General features: G+C 45.0%; 1 protein-coding gene and 1 pseudogene across 1 annotated transcript; both read left to right on the top strand.

Annotated features, from left to right (window-relative positions):
• Nucleotides 1–1,442: 1,442 nt before the first annotated feature.
• Nucleotides 1,443–9,826, top strand: Trim21 (tripartite motif containing 21). Its single transcript, XM_048360551.1, has 7 exons — nt 1,443–1,497; nt 2,940–3,386; nt 3,734–3,829; nt 5,041–5,271; nt 7,328–7,350; nt 8,631–8,731; nt 9,029–9,826. The coding sequence occupies exons 2-7, from the start codon at nt 2,976–2,978 to the stop codon at nt 9,595–9,597; spliced, it is 1,431 nt and encodes a 476-aa protein (XP_048216508.1). The 5' UTR covers nt 1,443–1,497; nt 2,940–2,975; the 3' UTR covers nt 9,598–9,826.
• Nucleotides 9,827–13,180: 3,354 nt separating this feature from the next.
• LOC125362021 lies at nt 13,181–15,519 on the top strand (annotated as a pseudogene).
• Nucleotides 15,520–19,295: the final 3,776 nt, after the last annotated feature.

Below are 19,295 nucleotides of genomic sequence, written 5' to 3'. Positions count from 1 at the left end.
AGCCAGTCCTGACATAGGATACCAAATGGATGAATGTAGAGGACAATGTGCTGAGTGCATAAGTGAAATAACCAATCAGAAAAGGACAAATGCTTCCGTTCCACTTACAAGGGGTACAGTTCAAACTCATAGCAACAAAAAGTAGAGTGGTAGAAATGTGTATATTTAATGTTTAATGGGTAGAGAATCTCAAGTTAGGATAGGAAAAAGTTCTGGATGAGAATTCATTGTATATACCACAAAATTAAGAAAAGTACGGGAAGGAGTGGGTTGGAGGGGGATGAGAATGTTGAAGGGGTGACACTGATCAGGACTCATTATATTCATGAACAGCTTTATTAAATGGCACCTCCTTTGTACAACTACTTAAAGATAGGAAAAATAACTGAAGAAAGAAAAGCTCTTAGAAATGGGTTATGGGATGGTTGCACAACAATATGAGTGTCCTCATTAGCACTAAACTGTTCACCTAAAAAATTCTAGGATGGCTAGCTCACACTTGCAATCCCAGCTACTCAAGAGGCTGAGATCTGAGGATCATGCTTCGAAACTCAGCCCAGGCAGCAAAGTCCCTGAGACTCTTATCTCTAATTGTCTGAAAAATGGAAATGGAACTGTGGCTCAAAGTGGTAGATAGCTAGCCTTGAGCAAAAAAAAAAACAAAAACCCTCAGGTTCAGTGCCTAGGTCCTGAGTTCAAGCCCTAGGACCAACCCCCCCCCCCCCCAAAAAATTCTAAGATCGCCCAAGAAGGAGAGAGGGGAGAGGAAAGAGAGTGATAGAGGAGGAGATGGGTTTTTTCGGGATACATTATATGCCTACGTGGAAACAGCACCACGAAACGCCTCTGTACAACTGACATATGTTAATCAGAATTGGGGAGACTATGAGGATGCTTTATCATGTCCTATCTATCATGTTCTACCTTATGACAATTAATGTGGCCTGAAATTATTCCGTGTCCAGTGACAAGAATACAGTGGGCGCTCATTAAACGCCAGCCTCCTCTTACCACTCACTGGAGCGACACCCACTTGGAGGTCAGGCAGAACGATGTTCTCAGATCTGAAAGGCCCCTAAGTCAGGTGGAAAGGAGTAAGACTCTGGGAATAAGAAGCGGGTGATGATGACACGTGGGGGGAGGGAGGGCATCCGGACCTCACACAGAGCCTCCCAGGGTCAGGTGAAGACCCGAGTCAAAGACAAAGGGGAAAGAAGACGACAACAACAACACATCCCTCGGAGTTCATTTCCTAAAATGTGATTTTCTATGACCTCCAAGGACAAGGTGAGCTTCCTCCCGTCCAGCCTGGATCTCCCCCGGAAGCTCCAGGCTGGGACAGCGGAGGCTGGGACCGCCCTCCCCCTGCTCCGCCCTCTCTCCTCCCACTCCCCCTCCCCGGTCCCCTCCTCCTCCCCCGCCCCTGTGGACGCGCCACTGGGAGGAAATTGAAAGTGAAATAAGGAGCTGGCCGCCGACTCTGAGTGCCCTGGTCAGGTGAGGGAAGCTGCCTGATGGTGATACCCATCCCCCCCACCCCCGCCCTAGGGACCCTGGGCCCCCCCCCTCCCCGCCCCCGATCTGAGGGCCCCCTCCCCTCCCTCCAGTCACCCTCCTAGAGCCTTCCCCCTCGGTCCTTCTTTGAAGCTAGAGTCGCTGCAGGTGGCCCAGCGCCCTCTTGCACCCCGGCCTGCCCGGCTGGCTGGCTGGCGGGCTGGCTGGGCGGAGGCCGGGCTCTGAGTTGTGACTTCAGGCTCTGCTGCTGCTGCTGCCAGGGCTCCGGCCAGCCTGATGCTGCTGTCACCTGAGCTGGGGCCCCAGGGGGCTGGGGAAAGTGGGAAAATCCAGACCCCTGGAGACCCTGACCCTTCCTGATGAGGGAGGGGAGGGGCTGCCTGCTTGGGGTGGTCAGCTAGAAACTTCTGTGGCTTCTGTGGGCTCAGTGCCCTAGAGGAAACTGAGATAGGAACTAGGTTTTGAGCAGCTCAGAAAAAAAAAAAAAATCTCAGGCAGTTGCTCACTGCACACACATGCATGAACACACATGCACACATAGACATATACACTTGTACACTTATAAGCACATAATACACCTATAGAGATATAGTCTATGTATATAGGTGTGGATATAGTCTCATATATATGAGACTCATATATATAGCCTCACATATATGAGACTATATCAGGATAAACACACGTGTGTATACATGTTTTATGTAGCCATGCGTCCCTCAACTTTAAGGACAAGGATCTAATCTGAGAAATGCGCTCTTAGGTGATTCACTGTGTGTGCAAACCTCACGGAGTGGATTTAGGTTAACCTAGAGCCTCACCTGCTACACACCTAGGCTGTACGGCATACGCCATCACGACAGCCTCATATACTGCACACAGTCCATCATTGACCAGAATGCCATGCGGCACGTGACTGCCGTTCTCCTGACTGCCAATGGGAAGGTGCACGCAAATGGTCACTGCTCTGATTCTCTGCAACATGGCGGTACAATGGGAGACAGTGGGGAAAGCACCGACAGTGAGGATGTATGCAGGGGTGGATGTGATGTTTGGTTTCTGACATGCCCATCACGATTCTCTGTTTTTTCTGGAAACTCCATTTCTTTTCTTGTTGGTCTGGATCAATAGGCCACACTATGGAGGAAAGTCTCAGGTTGACATTCTTGCCTTCCCTCATTTTTACTCCTCTATTTTTATTTTCCCACATGTTTTCCTTTACGTTGTTTCAGGGAAGTTGGTTTTTGGAGACAGCGTCTGGCTGTGTCAACCAGAATGGCCTAGAACTTGCTATGTAGTTCAGATTGGTCTCAAAGTCTTGACCCTCCCCGCCTCTGCGTCCTAGTGCTGACGTTACAGTCATGTACCACCACACCTGGCTCGTTTTGTTTTTCACATGCAAACCTTTTCTCTCCCCATCCCTCAAGGTCTCAACAGTGCTCCTTCACGGGGACATCGCATCAATGGACACAGAAATGCCCCTGGCAAAGATGTGGGAGGAGGTCACCTGTTCTATCTGCTTGGATCCCATGGTGGAGCCGGTGAGCATTGACTGTGGCCACAGCTTTTGCCAGGAATGCATCTCTCAGGTGGGGAAAGATGGAGGTAGTTCGTGTCCTGTGTGCCGGAAACGCTTTCTGCTCAAGAACTTCAGGCCCAACCGACACCTAGCCAACATGGTGGAAAACCTTAAACAAATAGGCCAGGATAATACCAAGAAGGGCACCCAAGGGAAACCGTGTGTGACTCATGGAGAAAAGCTTCACCTGTTTTGTGAGAAAGATGAACAGGCCCTTTGCTGGGTGTGCGTCCAATCCCGGAAACACCGAGATCACACCATGGTCCCTATTGAGGAGGCTGCTCAGGTGTACCAGGTAAGACCCTAACGCAGGGACAAATAGGTATAAAGGTGGATCCTGATAAATGCCTTGTTTCCCCCAAAGAGGGGATAGGAGAGAGCCACGGATGGAGTTGAGAAGCTGGGAAGCAAGAGAACATTTCAGGCTAAACATTAACCTCCCCATTCCGCAGGAGCTTTGCCATCAGGAAATAGAATTCCTGTTCCAATCAGACTCTAGTCCTCCCTCTTTCCTCCCCTCAATTCAGCTTTTTTCCAGTGATCAAGCCCTACTCCTACACACACACACACACACACACACACACACACACACACACACTTTCTTAACCTGTCTGAGGAGTAACCATCTCTTCTTTTCCACAGGAAAAGCTCCAAACGGCCTTAGGAAAACTGAGACAAGAGCAGCTGTGGACTGAGAAGTTGGAGATGGATCTTGAGATAAAGAGAAAAGACTGGAAGGCAAGAGCCCAGAGGCTGGGCAGGGTCTAGGGACTTAGGCTCAAGAAACCCTTCACCAAACCTTTGTCTTATCTAAGTAGTGATGGAGTTGGTATATATCTAACTATCCAAGAACATCTCTCCTCTATCTGCAGATACAGGGAAGTCAACTCACTCAAAGAAAACTCCCACTGAGGCACAAAGATCACCAATCACTGGGAAAGGGTGCTGATGCTGAAAGGCTCAAGCTGTGTTTTTTTTTTAAGTCCTCACCGCTCTGAGCCCAATCTCTACAGAGAAAAAAGCCCAACTGTTAGGCCTTTTAGAAAATGATAAAGAAGGGCTGGGACTATGGCCTAGTGGCAAGAGTCCTTGCCTCGTGTACATGAAGCCCTGGATTCAATTCCCCTGCACCACGTATGTAGAAAATGGCCAGAAGTGACGCTGTGGCTCAAGTGGCAGAGTGCTAGCCTTGAGCAAAAAGAAGCCAGGGACAGTGCTCAGGTCCTGAGTCCAATCCCCAGGACTGGCAAAAAAAAAAAGAAAATGATAAAGAAGAATTGGGAAAAAAACAGACTTCAAAGATCTATCAAGCTTTGAGGTAGAAAAACCAGTCTGGCCGCTTAATTTCTTAGCCGCGACCAGATCACTGGTTCAAAGTCTAATGGAAAACTAAAGCCTGTTCCGCACTGGTGATTTGCTAGTAGGAAAGGAATAGAAGGAGCTTACAACCAGTAGCTATCAGAAGAGAAAGAATTGGGATTGAGGAAGGCTGAGCCAGGTTGTGGTGACACAGGACACCATCCTGTGTCACAGGTGACCCCCAGCTGCCAACAAGAGCAGGCAAAGAATGTCCATGCCACCCTTACCCCAGGACGTAGGAATAGTATTGAGAGCCCATCCTTTGGAAGTCGTCAGGAGTAGGGATGGCTTTCACTCTATAACTCACTGAGAAAAGAGACTCATTTGGGTGGTGACTAGGTTTTGGAAGTGGTATAGAAAAGAGTCTTCTGGTGGCAGCAGTTACTATAGCTATGGTTGTAGGACACATAAGTGTCCCCAGGAGCCTCACGTACTCACCTGCCTTATCTCCCCTGCAACGTTGAGTGTCCCGTGTTTGTATTCCCAAACCTAACCAGAACGATGAGTCTCCCAGAGAGAGAAACACCTCCATCTCCAAAGATCCAGAACATTCAGTGAAAACGCTCTCTTTCCTTTTCTTGACACCAAAGCGGAAGGTTGAGACACACAGACTGAGGATTCACGCAGAGTTTGCACAGCAGAAAAGCTTCCTGGCTGAAGAGGAACAGAGGCAGATGCAGAAGCTGGAGAAGGATGAGCGAGAAGAGCTGAGAATCCTGGGGGAGGCAGAGGCGGAGCTGGCCCGGCAGAGCCAGGCCCTCCAGGAGCTAATCTCAGAGCTGGAGTGGAGGAGTCGGAGTTCAGCAGTGGAGATGTTACAGGTAAAACTAGGAGAGAGATTCAAGGAGTAACCGAGAAAAGCCAAAAGCAACTCTTACAACAAGCAGAATCCTAATCCTTGGGGTATTCTTAAATAGGAATTCAGCTCATGAATGGTATACACTCAAGGCATAGAAGACAGTAGATTTAGGAAGAAATATTCTGCACAACAAATAACAGGAATCAGCATCCTTGGTAAGCATCTAACATTTAGCAAGTAGGGAAACTTGAGAAAGTTCCTCAATCTTTCTGGGCATCAGATTTCTCATACCTTAAACAGATTGTGTGTGTGTGTGTGTGTGTGTGTGTGTGTGTGTGTGTGTGTATGTGTGTGTGTGTGACAGAGAGAGAGAGACAGAGAGAGAGAACTAGAGCTTGATTTTAAAGCCTTACCTTTTACATTCAAGGCTGGCATGCTGCCACTTAAACTATAGTTCTACTTGCAGTTTTTTGGCGGCTAATAGGCAATGAGAATCTCCCACCCAGGCTGGCTTCAAACTGCAATCTTCAGATCTCTGCTTCCAGAGTAGCTTAGATGGCAGGTGGAAACAACCAGGAGCACCCAGCTTAAATGGATTTTGTAACATTGCATACCTACATGGATTGGGAGAGAATTATATGAGGAAATGCACTATAGCTTTTAAATGAATATCTGCCTGTGATAACACTATAAAAATTAGTTTCATTGTTATGGTCTTACTGTTCAGCCTAAAAATACTGAACTGAAAATTGAGTCAGTAGCTTCATTCCCTAGTTCTCTACATAACTATGCATTGTGGAAATAAGTTAGACCATTTCTTCTGTCTAGATCCAATTTCTCAATTTCTGAAAGAATGGAATGACCGGACTATCAAGAATTCTCCCTGTTAGTCATACATGCATCTTTACACTTCCTGCAGTTTCTCTGGACTAGTAAATGATCTTAACATATATCTTACACATTATCTTACACTTTTCCCTGAATAAATTGAGCTTAAGACAATTTTTTTCCCCAAAGAAGTACTAGCTAAAATATCATGTATTGATGTAACTGCTGGGGGGGCGGGGGGAGCAGAGAGGAGTCATTTTAACTTATTCCTACCAGTAATCGTAACAGCACATTCCTAGCTAGCACTCCCCAAAATTCAGGTGGGAATAAGAATGCCATTTTTTAGGTGAGAAAATGAAAGAGAGATGCAAAGAGACTTAGCGAGACATTAAAGCTAAATGACTCGATTGGTTCACCAGAGTGGTAATTGGAAGAGTTCAGATTAAAATAAGCCTGTAACTTTTTAAGAAGACATCGAAGCCCATTCTACTGGAAATCTTCTGGCTTCCAGCAGTGATACGTTGGCCTCCGTTTGGCAAACTATGGACTTCCTGGGTTCAGAAGTCCATGCTGCTCTAACATTCTAGAATTCTTTTTCCATACTTTCTCACGGTCCCTTGGTTAGAATCATGAAGATGTTTCTTTCTGGCTGTGTAAAGCATCTGATTGTATTCATTTCACCCAACAGGTTCTCTTCTTGCCCCATATTGAATTTTTAGATCCCACTTTGGGCTTAGGAGCTTTTCACGTGAGACCTTCCTAATCCCTACCAAATAACATTCTCAGCTGGTTTAACTTCATATACAAGAGAGAGCTCTAACCAACCAGTAATATACAAGATAGAGCTTTAGCCAACCAATCCTTTCTCCCAAACAACTCGAGCCCGCAAGTGAAAGGAAGCCGTTCTGGGCATCTGACTTTGGCTGTTTTTTTTCCCCAATAACCATCTCTGGGTTTCAGCCAGGTTGTGCTCTTTGCTCTACTCCATTCCTCCAACCAAGAATCTGGCCTTCCTTTTGGCTTTTGGCATCAGAATCTTTAACCTGAGGGTTTTTCTAGCTATAGGTCATAGTGTTGCTGGGTTTCCGGTTACTCCATACATGTGCACACATCCCTTCCCATGCAAGCTGGTCAGACTTGTCTGGAGACATCAGACAAGAGCCCTGAGGCGGCCTGGCCCTTACCTGTGTGAAATCTCAGTAGTGGACCAGCATCGCCAACCCTTAACTCTTTGTCTCTTTTTTCCTCAGGAGGTGAGAATTGTACTGGAAAGGTAAGGAGACGTTTTCTTCCTTGGCAGAGAGGGTGGAAAAGGCCATGCCTGCCTATGAAAAGGGTTTTTGAGTTAGGAATACATGCACTGAAATTTCTCCTGTGCTTCATTATTTATTCTCAAAGAACTGATCCTCTATTTATTTAAAAAACAAACTTCTGGTCCCAGAAGACTAATAAATGGTCATCTCAACTAGAAAATTACCCCAATTTATAATATTTTCACATAGTATGGCCCAACAAATAAGGACATCTGGAAAGTTCTGAGTCTATAGCTTCCTGAACTCCTTTTTTTCTTTTCCGTTTGTTTTTTAGAAGCACTGGGACTTGAACTCAGAGCCTTGCATTCTTGCAGGCACTGTATTACTTGAGCCCCGTGCCCAGCCCTTTATTGCATTAGTTATTTTTCAGATGGAGTCTCATATTTTTAGCAGGGCCAGTCTTATACCCCAATCCTATCTGCACCTCCTGTAGTTGAAACGAATGCACGCAGCACCATACCGAGCTTATTGACTGAGATAGAGTCATACTTACTTTTCCCTCAAGACTAGTTTCAAGCCACAATCCTCCCAATCTCTCCCTCATGAGTACCTAGAACTATAAGCATAAACTACCACACCTTGGCTAAGAAACTTGGGGGTTTTGTTTGTTTGTTTTTGTGTAGACCCTAGGGCTTGAACTCAGGACCTTGGCACTGCCCCTGAGCTTTTTCACTCAAGGTTAGCACTCTACCACTTGCGCCACAGCTCCACTTCTGGCTTCTGGGTGGCTAATTAGAGCTCAGAGAATCACAGACTTTCCTGCCCACTCTGGATACAAACTGTGATCCTCACATCTCAGCCTTCTCAGGGATCTAGGATTACAGGTGTGAGCTACTGGAGCCTGACACGGGGCTCTTTTTATAACTGGAATCTAACAAGTTAGAAAACTCTCAGAATGAGTCATGAGTAAGATCTGCAGCATGGATAAGACTCCTTGAGGGATACTATAGAAGCAGCTCAGCCTGTACCAGATGCCTACCCAGCTGATAAACTCAAATAGAATGCATCTGCATGTTAACCTGAGCTTTAGAGAGAGACCGTGTGCTACAGACATTCACGGAACCAGGAACTCCTGGATAGAAACTGAACCCTACTTTATTTTTGCCTTTTATCTGCATGCTTGAGGTGTAACGGGTGTTAGTAAATTTGTATTGAATTAAATTATCAGACTCTTCCACAAAGGTGGTCCTTGGGCCCTAGGGCAAGGGGAAAGAATGGTCTCCAACTCTCTTTCCCCCAGGATTGAATCCTGGAAGCTGAAGAAGCTGGACATTATCTCCCCAGACATAAGAAGTGTGTGCCACGTGCCAGGGCTGAAGAAGATGCTGAGGACATACGGAGGTGAGGCGGCTTCTAAGCACTGGGCTGGAGCAGGAGAGAAGGGTGGATGTAGGCTCAGGGAGAAGAGACGGAAGGCAGCATGGAGGAGAGTCGGAGGGTTGAAGTAGGTGGGACAAAAACAGATTGAGAAAATGTCCCTCAAAGATGAGAGAAAGAGCCCAAGTTGTCTGCGCGGCATTTCCTGCCACGATGAACGCCAAGCTCAGCCCTCTCACCCACGGGTGCGTGGTTACTGACTCGCCCCATCCCCACGCATGCGCACTCCTGACTGTCACCATCTTTCTCACCTTTCCGCAGTATACATCACTCTGGATCAAGACACCGCCAACCCCTGGCTCATCCTTTCTGAGGATCGGAGACAAGTGAGGCTTGGAAACATGCAACAAGAGGTGCCCGAGAATGAAGCGAGATTTGATTCGTACCCCATGGTCCTGGGTACCCAGCTCATCACCTCTGGGAAAGTCTACTGGGAGGTAGATGTGACAGGAAAAGAGTCCTGGGACCTGGGGGTTTGTAGGAACTCTGTGCAGAGGAAGGGACATTTTTTGCTGAGCCCTGACAATGGCTTCTGGACCATTTGGTTGTGGAAAAACGAGAAGTACGAGGCCGGCACCTGCCCCCAGTCCTCTCTCCACCTTCAGGTGCCGCCGTGTCAAATCGGCATTTTCCTGGACTATGAGGCTGGCATTGTCTCCTTCTACAACGTCACTGACCACGGCTCCCTCATCTACACCTTCCCTGAGTGTCATTTCGGTGGGCCCCTGCGGCCCTTCTTCAGCCCTGGTTTCAACGACGGAGGAGGAAACGCAGCCCCTCTGACCCTCTGTCCCCTCAAGATGGGAAGACCAGCATCCGCAGATGACTGAAGGCTTCCCCAGGACACTGTCACCCCCTTCCTGTTGGTGACCCTCTCAGCCAGGAGCTCTGCCTCCTTTTCTTATTAACTGTGAAACCCCTTTTCTTCCAGAGGTCATGATGAGCCCAAGTTTTGGCACTGAAAGTTCATGTAAAAAAAACCTCCAACACAACACCCTAGCCCTGGAGTCCTTTATGATTCCATCTCCTGAAGTAACTCCTCAGATTTGGCCCAAACTCGTTACTAGCCAGACACCAGTGCCTTGCTACTCAGGAGGTCGAGACTAGAGACAGGGTTCAAAGCCAGCCCAGCAGACAAATCGATGAGATTGTATCTCCAGTTAACCAGCAAAAAAAAAAAAAAAAAAAAAGCCAGAAGTGGAGGCATGGCTTGAATGGTAGAGTACCAGCCATGAAAAAAATGGCCAAACAAGAGCACAGGCCCTGAGTTCAAGCCTCAGTACTGGCACACACACACACACACACACACACACACACACACACACACACACACAATGTTTCTGCCTCCATTGTCTGACTTGCTTTGTTTTTTTGTCTCTGTCGCTAGGCCATTGCTTTTGGTCACCTCTCCATTATTGTATCTTTCACAGCCTCCCCCACACTCCAAAAAAAAGCCTACGTCTGTCCCATTCAGTCACTCAGTACTGGCCCTTAGGGGACTCCAAATACATGACTGATGTTGATGTGCCTTTAAAAGTGCACATGTTCTGCCCATACCTGGAGTGGCCTGTCCATGTTGACATCTGAAGGCACAGATCAAGAATATCAAGATGCCGGGCTGGGAATATGGCCTAGTGGCAAGAGTGCTTGCCTCGCATACATGAAGCCCTGGGTTCGATTCCCCAGCACCACATATACAGAAAACGGCCAGAAGTGGCGCTGTGGCTCAGGTGGCAGAGTGCTAGCCTGAGAAAAAAGAAGCCAGGGACAGTGCTTAGGCCCTGAGTCCCAAGCCCCAGGACTGGAAAAAAAAAAAAAAGAATATCAAGATGCCCCATAGCAGTTACTATGGTGCTAAAGGCCATTCGCCACCCAAAGGGATGTTCCCTCCTCACAGTGAAGTTCATTATTTTGAAAGACTTGACTTCTGTCGCTGATACTTAGAGACCTGAGACCGTTTCTAGCCATTTTCCCATGCATCTCCCAGAGATCACATCAGTTTCTGGAGCTCTCTGTCCATAGAGGGACAAGTTGGGATGCCTCTAATTTCAGTGTTTTTCCCAGAAGATGGCAAACTCTTCCTCCCCCTTCCATACCCTTCCTGTCCTCTTTTACTCTCACGTCTCCTCCCACCAGGTTCCACTGATGACAGAACAAACACCTGCAGCACCCATCCTGGTGGAGCTGGTTTATGTCCTTTAATATCATGGTATCCAGTTCCATCCAATGGATGATCCAACGATATCATACTCATCTGTGAATATGTCATAACATCCCCCTTGCTATGTGCAATTAATATATTCTAATTTCAAAAAAAGGTCTTCATATTCCATAATCTACTCCCAATGTCACTTCCAGTATTACAGAATCCATCCCTTCCATCCTTAAAATCATTTCTGCTTTGAAAACAAGATATAAACCGTTTGGTCTGGCATCTGTTTTGTCTTGACCCCACGAAGGCTGGCATTCAGCACGGGTAGAGCCAGCACGCACACACTGGCCGGCAGGATACGAGCCTGAGGTGGAAGCTGTCTTCCGAAGTGCGAAGGGGGAGCTGAGGAGACGCCAGGCTCACCTAAGCGCTTGATGACTCGGACGTGGGAGCCGCAGGTGCTGAGAGCCTGTGGAGTGCATCTTGGGAAGGGATGTGGAAAATCGCGTGGAGAATCAGAACAATCAACGCAATAGCAATGGTCTAGGATCACTGTTGACATGAAGACAAACCAACAATATCAGATATTTACTCATATTTCATCACATTCAAAGCAGTGACATAGGACATGAAGGAAAGGACCTAAATCCAGATGTGCTAGTCCTCTAAGCCAGGGATGCCCAGCAAGCAGAAGATGGTATGACTAACACCGCTATGATTTAGGGCAGCCATGTGACAAGACCACCACCACCTATCTATACACAGACACACATAAATACAGACTACACTCAGAGGTGTTCTTTGCTGCCACCAGTACTTTGGCCACCTGCGTTATACCGTTCAATTCAGAGGATGTCAAGAGCTATGTTCTGCATAAAGATAAGCCAGGGTTTGGGGTTGTTTTCTGTTTTTGTTTTTTATGCCCTTGCATTCAGGGCTTGAGCACTGTCCACGAAATTCTTTTTGCTCAAGGCTAGCACTTGAGCCACAGCACCACTCGGCTTTTTTTCTTGATGTGGTACTGAGGAATTGAACCCAGGGCTTCATGCATGCTAGGCAAGCACTCTACCACTAAGCCAGTTCTCCTAGGCTTTGAAAACTGAATTCAAAGCAAGTAAGTTACTGATTGATGTGTGTGGAAATATTTTGCAGGGGAATAGATGTGTATCACAATAAGACTACAGGGTGGACTTAACGTGACTCATGATGGGTGTCTGATAGTATTCAGAGCTTTGCCTAGAGTAAACCAGAAAAAGTGAAAAGTCAAATCCTAAGAAGGAATGAGGAATGAGTAGAGTGGAAATGTGCCTGGGAGGAGGAGGAGAGAACAGAATGGGACAGCTGGGGGGGAGGGAGATTTCCAGTCCTCTACACCTCTCCTAAGAAGGTTTATGTAGGTCCTGATGAGTGTATCCTGTCACTTCTTTACTGGGTCACCCAGCATGTTACATTCTGAAAATACGTATAAGAAAAACAAGTCTCAGAAATGAACAAACTCTGAATAAGTAAATGGGGATTTCCACAGGAAGCTTAACTCCTTGTCAAAGGAGTCAAGACTTCCCCTTTTTGTTCTCCAAGAGCATTCAACACCCACTGGTGGGTAGAAGCTAGTCCTTTTGATAGCTCCTCTTTATTGACTCAGAATTATTTGGCTTTCTCTGCATCTCCTTTTCAATGCTTTTTGTTCAAGAGTGCGGTACACACAGTTTGCAACCCCTTCTAGAATTTTCATATTTGTTTTTATTCTTGTCACCTTCCTCTAGAAGGAAGGCTTTCTCAAAGCAGGGGAGCATATATTTTCATGTTGTCTGTGTACCAGACTGGTGTGTGGTAGTCAAAAGTCCACAGTAGGGCTTGATCAACTGGTCCCCACCCACACCTGCCCCAGCGCAAGTCTGTCCTGACTTTCTGCTACATGGCTTTCTTGCCAATATAGTTCAGGATTTTCCTCAGAGTGGGGCAGAAATGGCAAAAGGGAAGGACTGAATGATTATGTGTAATCACGATGCACTAGGCACAGAGGCAAGCATCACTAAGTCACCGCAGAATCTAGCGGATGGACATTAGTGCTTCCTCATCTCTTGGCTCCCCAAATGCCTCATCACCTGTGAACTTGTCACTGCATGGGGCTCTGCGCATTCTCGAGACTGGGAATGTGCAGATCAAATTTAATGCACGTCTGTGATGGTGTGGAGAGAGAATGCCCTGGAGCAGAACTTCTCAGCCTTGGGCTGCTGACATTTTGACTGAGGTGAGTGTCGATGACGTTAGCCTACGCACTGGCGGATGCAGTCGCATCTCTGGTCTCTGCCCACTAGATGCCAGGAAAGACAACCAAGAAGTCCCCAGAAATTCCTAAATGTTTATTGGGGAATGAAATTACTGCCATTTGAAGACCATTGACCTAGACATTGGCCTTGAAAATAAAAGCATTTATTGTCTTGGGTAATAATTCATCCTCTGGCTATTAAATCACTGGGGTCTCCTCTAGATTATTTAAATCGGAATCTGCTTGACTTATTCATCTCCACATCATTTAGATTGGGTCCATTTGACGCTGTGCTTTGCTAGCAGCTGGGCACCTTTCTTTCTGGGCTTTGTGCAAGACAGCCTTTTCTGTTTCTCAACATTCAACTTACCTGGGTACATAATTATTTTTCTGCACACAGAAAACAGAAATATCAAAACCTGCTGGAATTTTGATCACCAATTCTTTCCACTTGCGTGTGGTATTTGATCTGTTGTATGGAAAGAAGATGGAAAGACTGGCTATCTACTCAGGGCTGCCCTCAAAGTTTGATCCCCAAACACAGACTTGTCTATTTTTCTCAGTTCTCTAAAGTCACTTGCCCTTGATTTAGTTCACAAGGCAGAAAATGGTGTACTCTACACTTAAAGAAACTTTAACTACAAGCTGTGTTCCTTTCCAGCTGAACCAAGTTCGACAACACTCAACTGTTTACTCTGAATATTTAAAGATGATAACATCTACTTCCCTGCACTGTTTCAAACATAAAGGAGGTACTGCATGTGATGTGTTCTTATACCTGTGCCTGATACAGATATTATCTTAAAAATTGTTTTATGAATTCTATTTCACTGTAAAAAAAATTCATGTGTCAATCCCATATTTATTCTAGTAAAGAAAAGCCGACACATTCCTTTAAAAACTATTTCTCTTTTCTAATCTGTTCTCTTTAACTACTACAGAGCATCCAATTAATGCCCTTCAAAAGCTTAGAAATCCACAGTGGTTGCCCATATCCTTTCTGGATAATGTCCTTGCTCCTCAACTTGTAATTATAGCTGGTATACTTTTGTTTCTATCTTTTTACCATTGCATATGCAATCACACACCTGCCTTAATGCATTAAATATTTGTAGGGTGATAGACTTTTCTTAATCTCTCAAATGACTTTACCCCATTCCTCACCTCATTCACCTACATCCAACAAGATCGTACAAATAAGCAGAACAAATGACACTTTCCTTTGTATTCCCATAGACCTTTTTTTTGTATATGAGTATGTTCCCTTGATACATTATTTTAGCAATCTGTGTAAAACTATCTTGTACTGAAGCAATGACAATAATCTACACCCAGGCACACTGTCTGTGATTAATACTCAGTCACACAATGTAAGTTTCTCTGCTTGGAGTATGAGATGAGGTCTTAACTCTGTCTCCCAGTTCATCTGCCTCAGGTATGGCTACCATAAAACACAGGGCATTAGCTACACAGTCTTCCACTTGCTGGGCATCCCTGGCTTTGAAGACAAACACGTTTGAATTTCAATCCCATTCTTCCGGTCCTTTGTCACTGCTCTGTCTGGAAACTCCCTGCTCATCTTCATTATCCTCACTAAGCAGTCTCCATGGACCCATGGACTTCTTCCTCCGCATGCTGGTGGGAACTGACATTGTTCTCTCCACAGCCACAATTCCTCAGGCCTTGGCCATCTTAGGGTTCCAAGCAAGGGAGGTCTCTCGGCATTCCTGCGTCACACAAGTCTTCTTCCTCCATTGCACCTTCAGCTATGAGTTGGGGGGGTCTTGTTGGTAATGGTGTTTGATCGCTACATTGCTATATGCTACTCACTGAGGTTCACCACTATTCCTACCGACTCCCCCAGTGGAAAAATTGGAGCAACTGTCTTTCTAAGAAGTTGTTCCCTAAAGTGTTTCTTTTGAAAAGATCAACACTTTGCAGAAGTAACATTCTCCCCAACATTGGTGGTGAGCACATTGGTTTGGCCAAATATACTTGCAATGGCATTCGAGTCAACTCTAAGTTTAGATATGGTGTTAATTTTTGCTTCCTATATGCTTATTCCCCATGCTGACTTCCGCATCCCATCTCAAGAGGCTCATCACAAAGCTCTCAATATGTGTGGCTCCTATGTCTGTGTTATACTCTTCTTCTATGGGCCTGGGATCTTCTCCATCCCTACTCACTGGTTTGGACAACATGTTTCAACATGTTCTTCTAGCAGGTTTCTGTGTTCTGTCTCCACCTATGCAGAATTCCATCATTGATGGGGTCAAAACCAAACAGATTTGGAACCAAGTGCCTCGCATATTGTTTCCAAAAGCTATATGACTTCAGAAATGTTAAAACAACTGTTACATTCTGAATATTTCTAGGTATGCATGCGGTAAACTTCAGCAACCACAGTAGGTAAGGGACAGCTGAGACTAGATATAGCAATGCCATTGCCTCTAAACTCACTAATCAATAATAAGAGATCGAATTCTTGGACAGCAAATGAATTTTCTCACTCAAAATCTTAGAATTAAACCTGCTCAACCTTTTAAATCACCCCTAAGTCTATCATCTTCTATCGTTATTTGAAAAGAGAAGATCTACGGATAGCTGCTGAACTGTTCTTTCCTGGTTTGTTTCATGTCTTTGTGTGCCAAAGCAAGTGCTGGGATACTGCTCTAGATATTCTGCCTTCAATCCCTCTGAAATTTTTATCTTTTACAGGAGCATTTCTATCTTCATACATTTTTCTTCCTAATGGGAAAAAGAAAGGAAAGAAGGGAAAGAGATGGAAGAAGAAAAGGAAAAAAATCAGCATTCGTATTTCTCTTGTACTCTTTCATTCTTCCCTTCCCCCTCCTTTTCTTTATTCCTTCTCCCTCCCTGTCTCCCACTCTGCCTCACCTTTGCCCTAGCCCTGTTCTCTCTTTTCCTCTTCTTCTCCCTGTCCTTTCCATTCTCACTTGTTACTACTCCCTCTCCATTACAGCAAAACATCCTGAAAGGGCTGGGAATATGGCCTAGTGGTAAAGTGCTTGCCTCATATACATGAAACCCCTGGGTTCGATTCCTCAGTACCACATAAACAGAAAACAGCTAGAAGTGGTGCTGTGGCTCAAGTGGCAGAGTGCTAGCCTTGAACAAAAAGAAGCCAGGGACAGTGTTCAGGCCCTGAGTCCAAGCCTCAGGACTGGTGGAAAACAAACAAACAAAACATCCTGAAAGAACTGTTGAGACTTTTTTTGGTGTCATCCTGGGGCTTGAACTCAGAACCTGGGTGCTGTCTCTGAGTTTTTATTGCTCAAAGCTAGCTCTCTACCACTTGAACCACAGATCCACTTCTGACTTATTTCTTATATTATTTTTTTAACTTTTTTATTGTCAAAGTAATGTACAGAAGGGTTACAGCTACATGCATAAGGCAGTGAGTACATTTCTTATCCTCCTTTTTGGGGGTACTTTATTGGAGTTTAAAGTCTCACACACTTGCCTGCCTAGGTTAACTTCAAATTGCAATCTTCAAATCTTATCCTCCTGAGTAGCTAGGATTACAGGCATGAGTCACCTGTGCCTAGCTGCACAGATATTCTTCACTTCGTGTTTTTATTTATCATAACTGTGTTTGTAGCATATGATATATTTCCAAACAGACAAAGGTGTTAATATAAATGAAGATAAAGTACAGAACTAGGTAGTTACACATACGGAAATACGTGGACTTAAATCTAAAGACAAATGTACAGCTATAAGAAGTTTGTGATCACAAAATTGTGAGTTATAGGATTATAGGTTTGTAAGTTTATTCCAGAATTTTCTTTTGATAATTTCTGTTTTCTACCAAAAAAAACAACACCATAGATTTTTGTCAAATGACAACATAAAATGTGGACAACAGGCTGTTTTTCTCATGAAGGAAGTTTCAGGTTAAATATGTTGAAAAGGACTTAGGGCTCAAGAGAAGGTCCCAGAAGAGATGACATGAGGATTAGATATGGAACAATCATTTTCTACAAGTCTTGGGAGGTTCCTAAGGCAAAGTACAGGTTCACGAAGAGTCTGGTCAGTGCATGGTCTGGTGTGTGAAGAGACCTAAACACTTTGAATGACCCACTGAGGAGTGGATCACAGAAGAGCACAGCCCAACATGGAGACTAAAGAGCTTCCACTTCCTGGTCTTCCTTCCAGCTTACACCTTCCCTTTAGGAACCGCATGAGTCCCATCCCAGTACAAGAGGGCTCAGGCTCAGATGCAAGGGTTGTTCACCGAATACAAATCACACGATTTACATTCTTCTCTTTCAGACTTGCATAGTCAGAAGCTACAAGTTATGATACAAAATAATTTGCAAAGCCTGAGAGTCACTGATTTCTCTGTGGTCTTCCAGAGATAGAATGAATGGCTCAGCACCTGAGAAACTCAGTTCAGAGCAGCCAAACAAATCCCAAGACCAGCACACAGCTCCACACATCATGCTAGTGCCAGTCAGGGCACATGGCTTCTGAAAACAAATGTACTATGTCTCGGGCTCCATGCAAAAGGGATTTTGTTCAGGTGAACATGGAAGGATTAGGGTCTTTATTAGAAGAGAAAAAACTATAGCATATGAGGCAACGCTTATTTCAGCCTATCTGATGTGTATGTATGTATGTATGTATGTTTATATTTTTCCAAGTGTTATCATTTTTATTTTAAGTAGTTGTACAAGGCAGGTGCCACTTAACAAAGCAATTTATGAATATAATGCCTCTTTGATCAGTTTTACCACCCCCCTTAATATCCTCACTCCCCTTCAATCCACCCCTTCCCCACTTTTCTTGGGGTCTGGGCATTGTCCCTGACCTTTTTTTGCTCAAGGCTAGAACTTTGCCACTTTGAGCCACAGTGCCACTTCTAGTTTTCTGGTGGTTAATTAGAGCTAAGAGTCTCATGGACTTCCCTGCCTGGGTTAACTTTGAGTCATGATCCTCAGATCTCAGCCTCCTGAATAGCTAGGATTACAGACATGAACCATCAGCTCCTAGCTTTGTTTTCTTAATTTTGTGATATGTATACAATGAAGTCCTGACTTCATTCTCCTCCTTCCACCTGTTGTTTTTATATTATAAATACATACTCTTTTTTGTCTGTTGAAAATTATAAGAGAAAGTGAGATCATGGAACATAAATTTTATCGTACTTCTACAATAAAACAATATGCAAAGATGAAATAGGCCCGTTAGAAAGGACTTCTTACTCTGTAAACACTTCACTCACTGTTCTGGGCATCAAACTAGGACTGGTTTGTAGAAGAATGCTAGGCTTCACACAGGATAGACAGAGCACTGCCTCGCTCCCTAGGAGAGCTTCTTAGAATTTGAAAGACAGGAGAGAACGTAATCATCTCAATTTTCAACCTTTAAGAGAATTCCACCAACCAGTCTGGGCCATCACATGGAAGCTTCGTCAAGCTTGGGAGTTATTGAGATCCCTGTGGTTGGCAAGCAGTGCAGTATAACCAAAGTTCAATAACACCCACATCTATGAAGCTTTAATGACTGACATAATTTGCACTGTCATCTGAACAATTTTTATCTTAACAAATTTGCAAGTGTGTGTGTGTGTGTGTGTGTGTGTGTGTGTGTGTGTGTGTGTGTCCTGGGACTTGAACTCAGGGCCTGAGCACCATCCCTGAGCTTTTTTACTCAAGGCTAACACTCTATCATTTGAGCCATAGGTCCACTTGCAGTCTTTCTGGTAGTTCATTGGAGATAAGGGCTTCACAAGTTTTCCTGCCCAAGCTGACTTCAAATTTCAGTCTTCAGATCCCAGCCTTCTGAGTAGCTAGGATTACAGGAGTGAGCCACTGGTACCTGGTTTTGCTTCAACTTTCATTCTTTCTAGCATCTATGAAAAAACATGGTATTAGTATTTATAACATGTACTTTCTTATTTGTTTTCTTTTTTTTTTTTTCGGTTGTATGGCTTGAACTCAGGGCCTAGGCACTGTCCCTGAGCCTCTCTGTGCTCAAGGCTAGCACTGTACCGCTTGGGCCACAGCCCCACTTCTGGATTTTGAGTGGTTAGTTGGGGATAAGAGTTTCATGGAGACTTTTCTGCCAATGATGGCTTCAAA

The sequence above is a fragment of the Perognathus longimembris genome, chromosome 13 (genome assembly GCF_023159225.1).
Source record: "Perognathus longimembris pacificus isolate PPM17 chromosome 13, ASM2315922v1, whole genome shotgun sequence".
Taxonomy (NCBI): Eukaryota; Metazoa; Chordata; class Mammalia; order Rodentia; family Heteromyidae; genus Perognathus; species Perognathus longimembris.
This window is presented reverse-complemented; position numbering and strand designations above follow the sequence as displayed.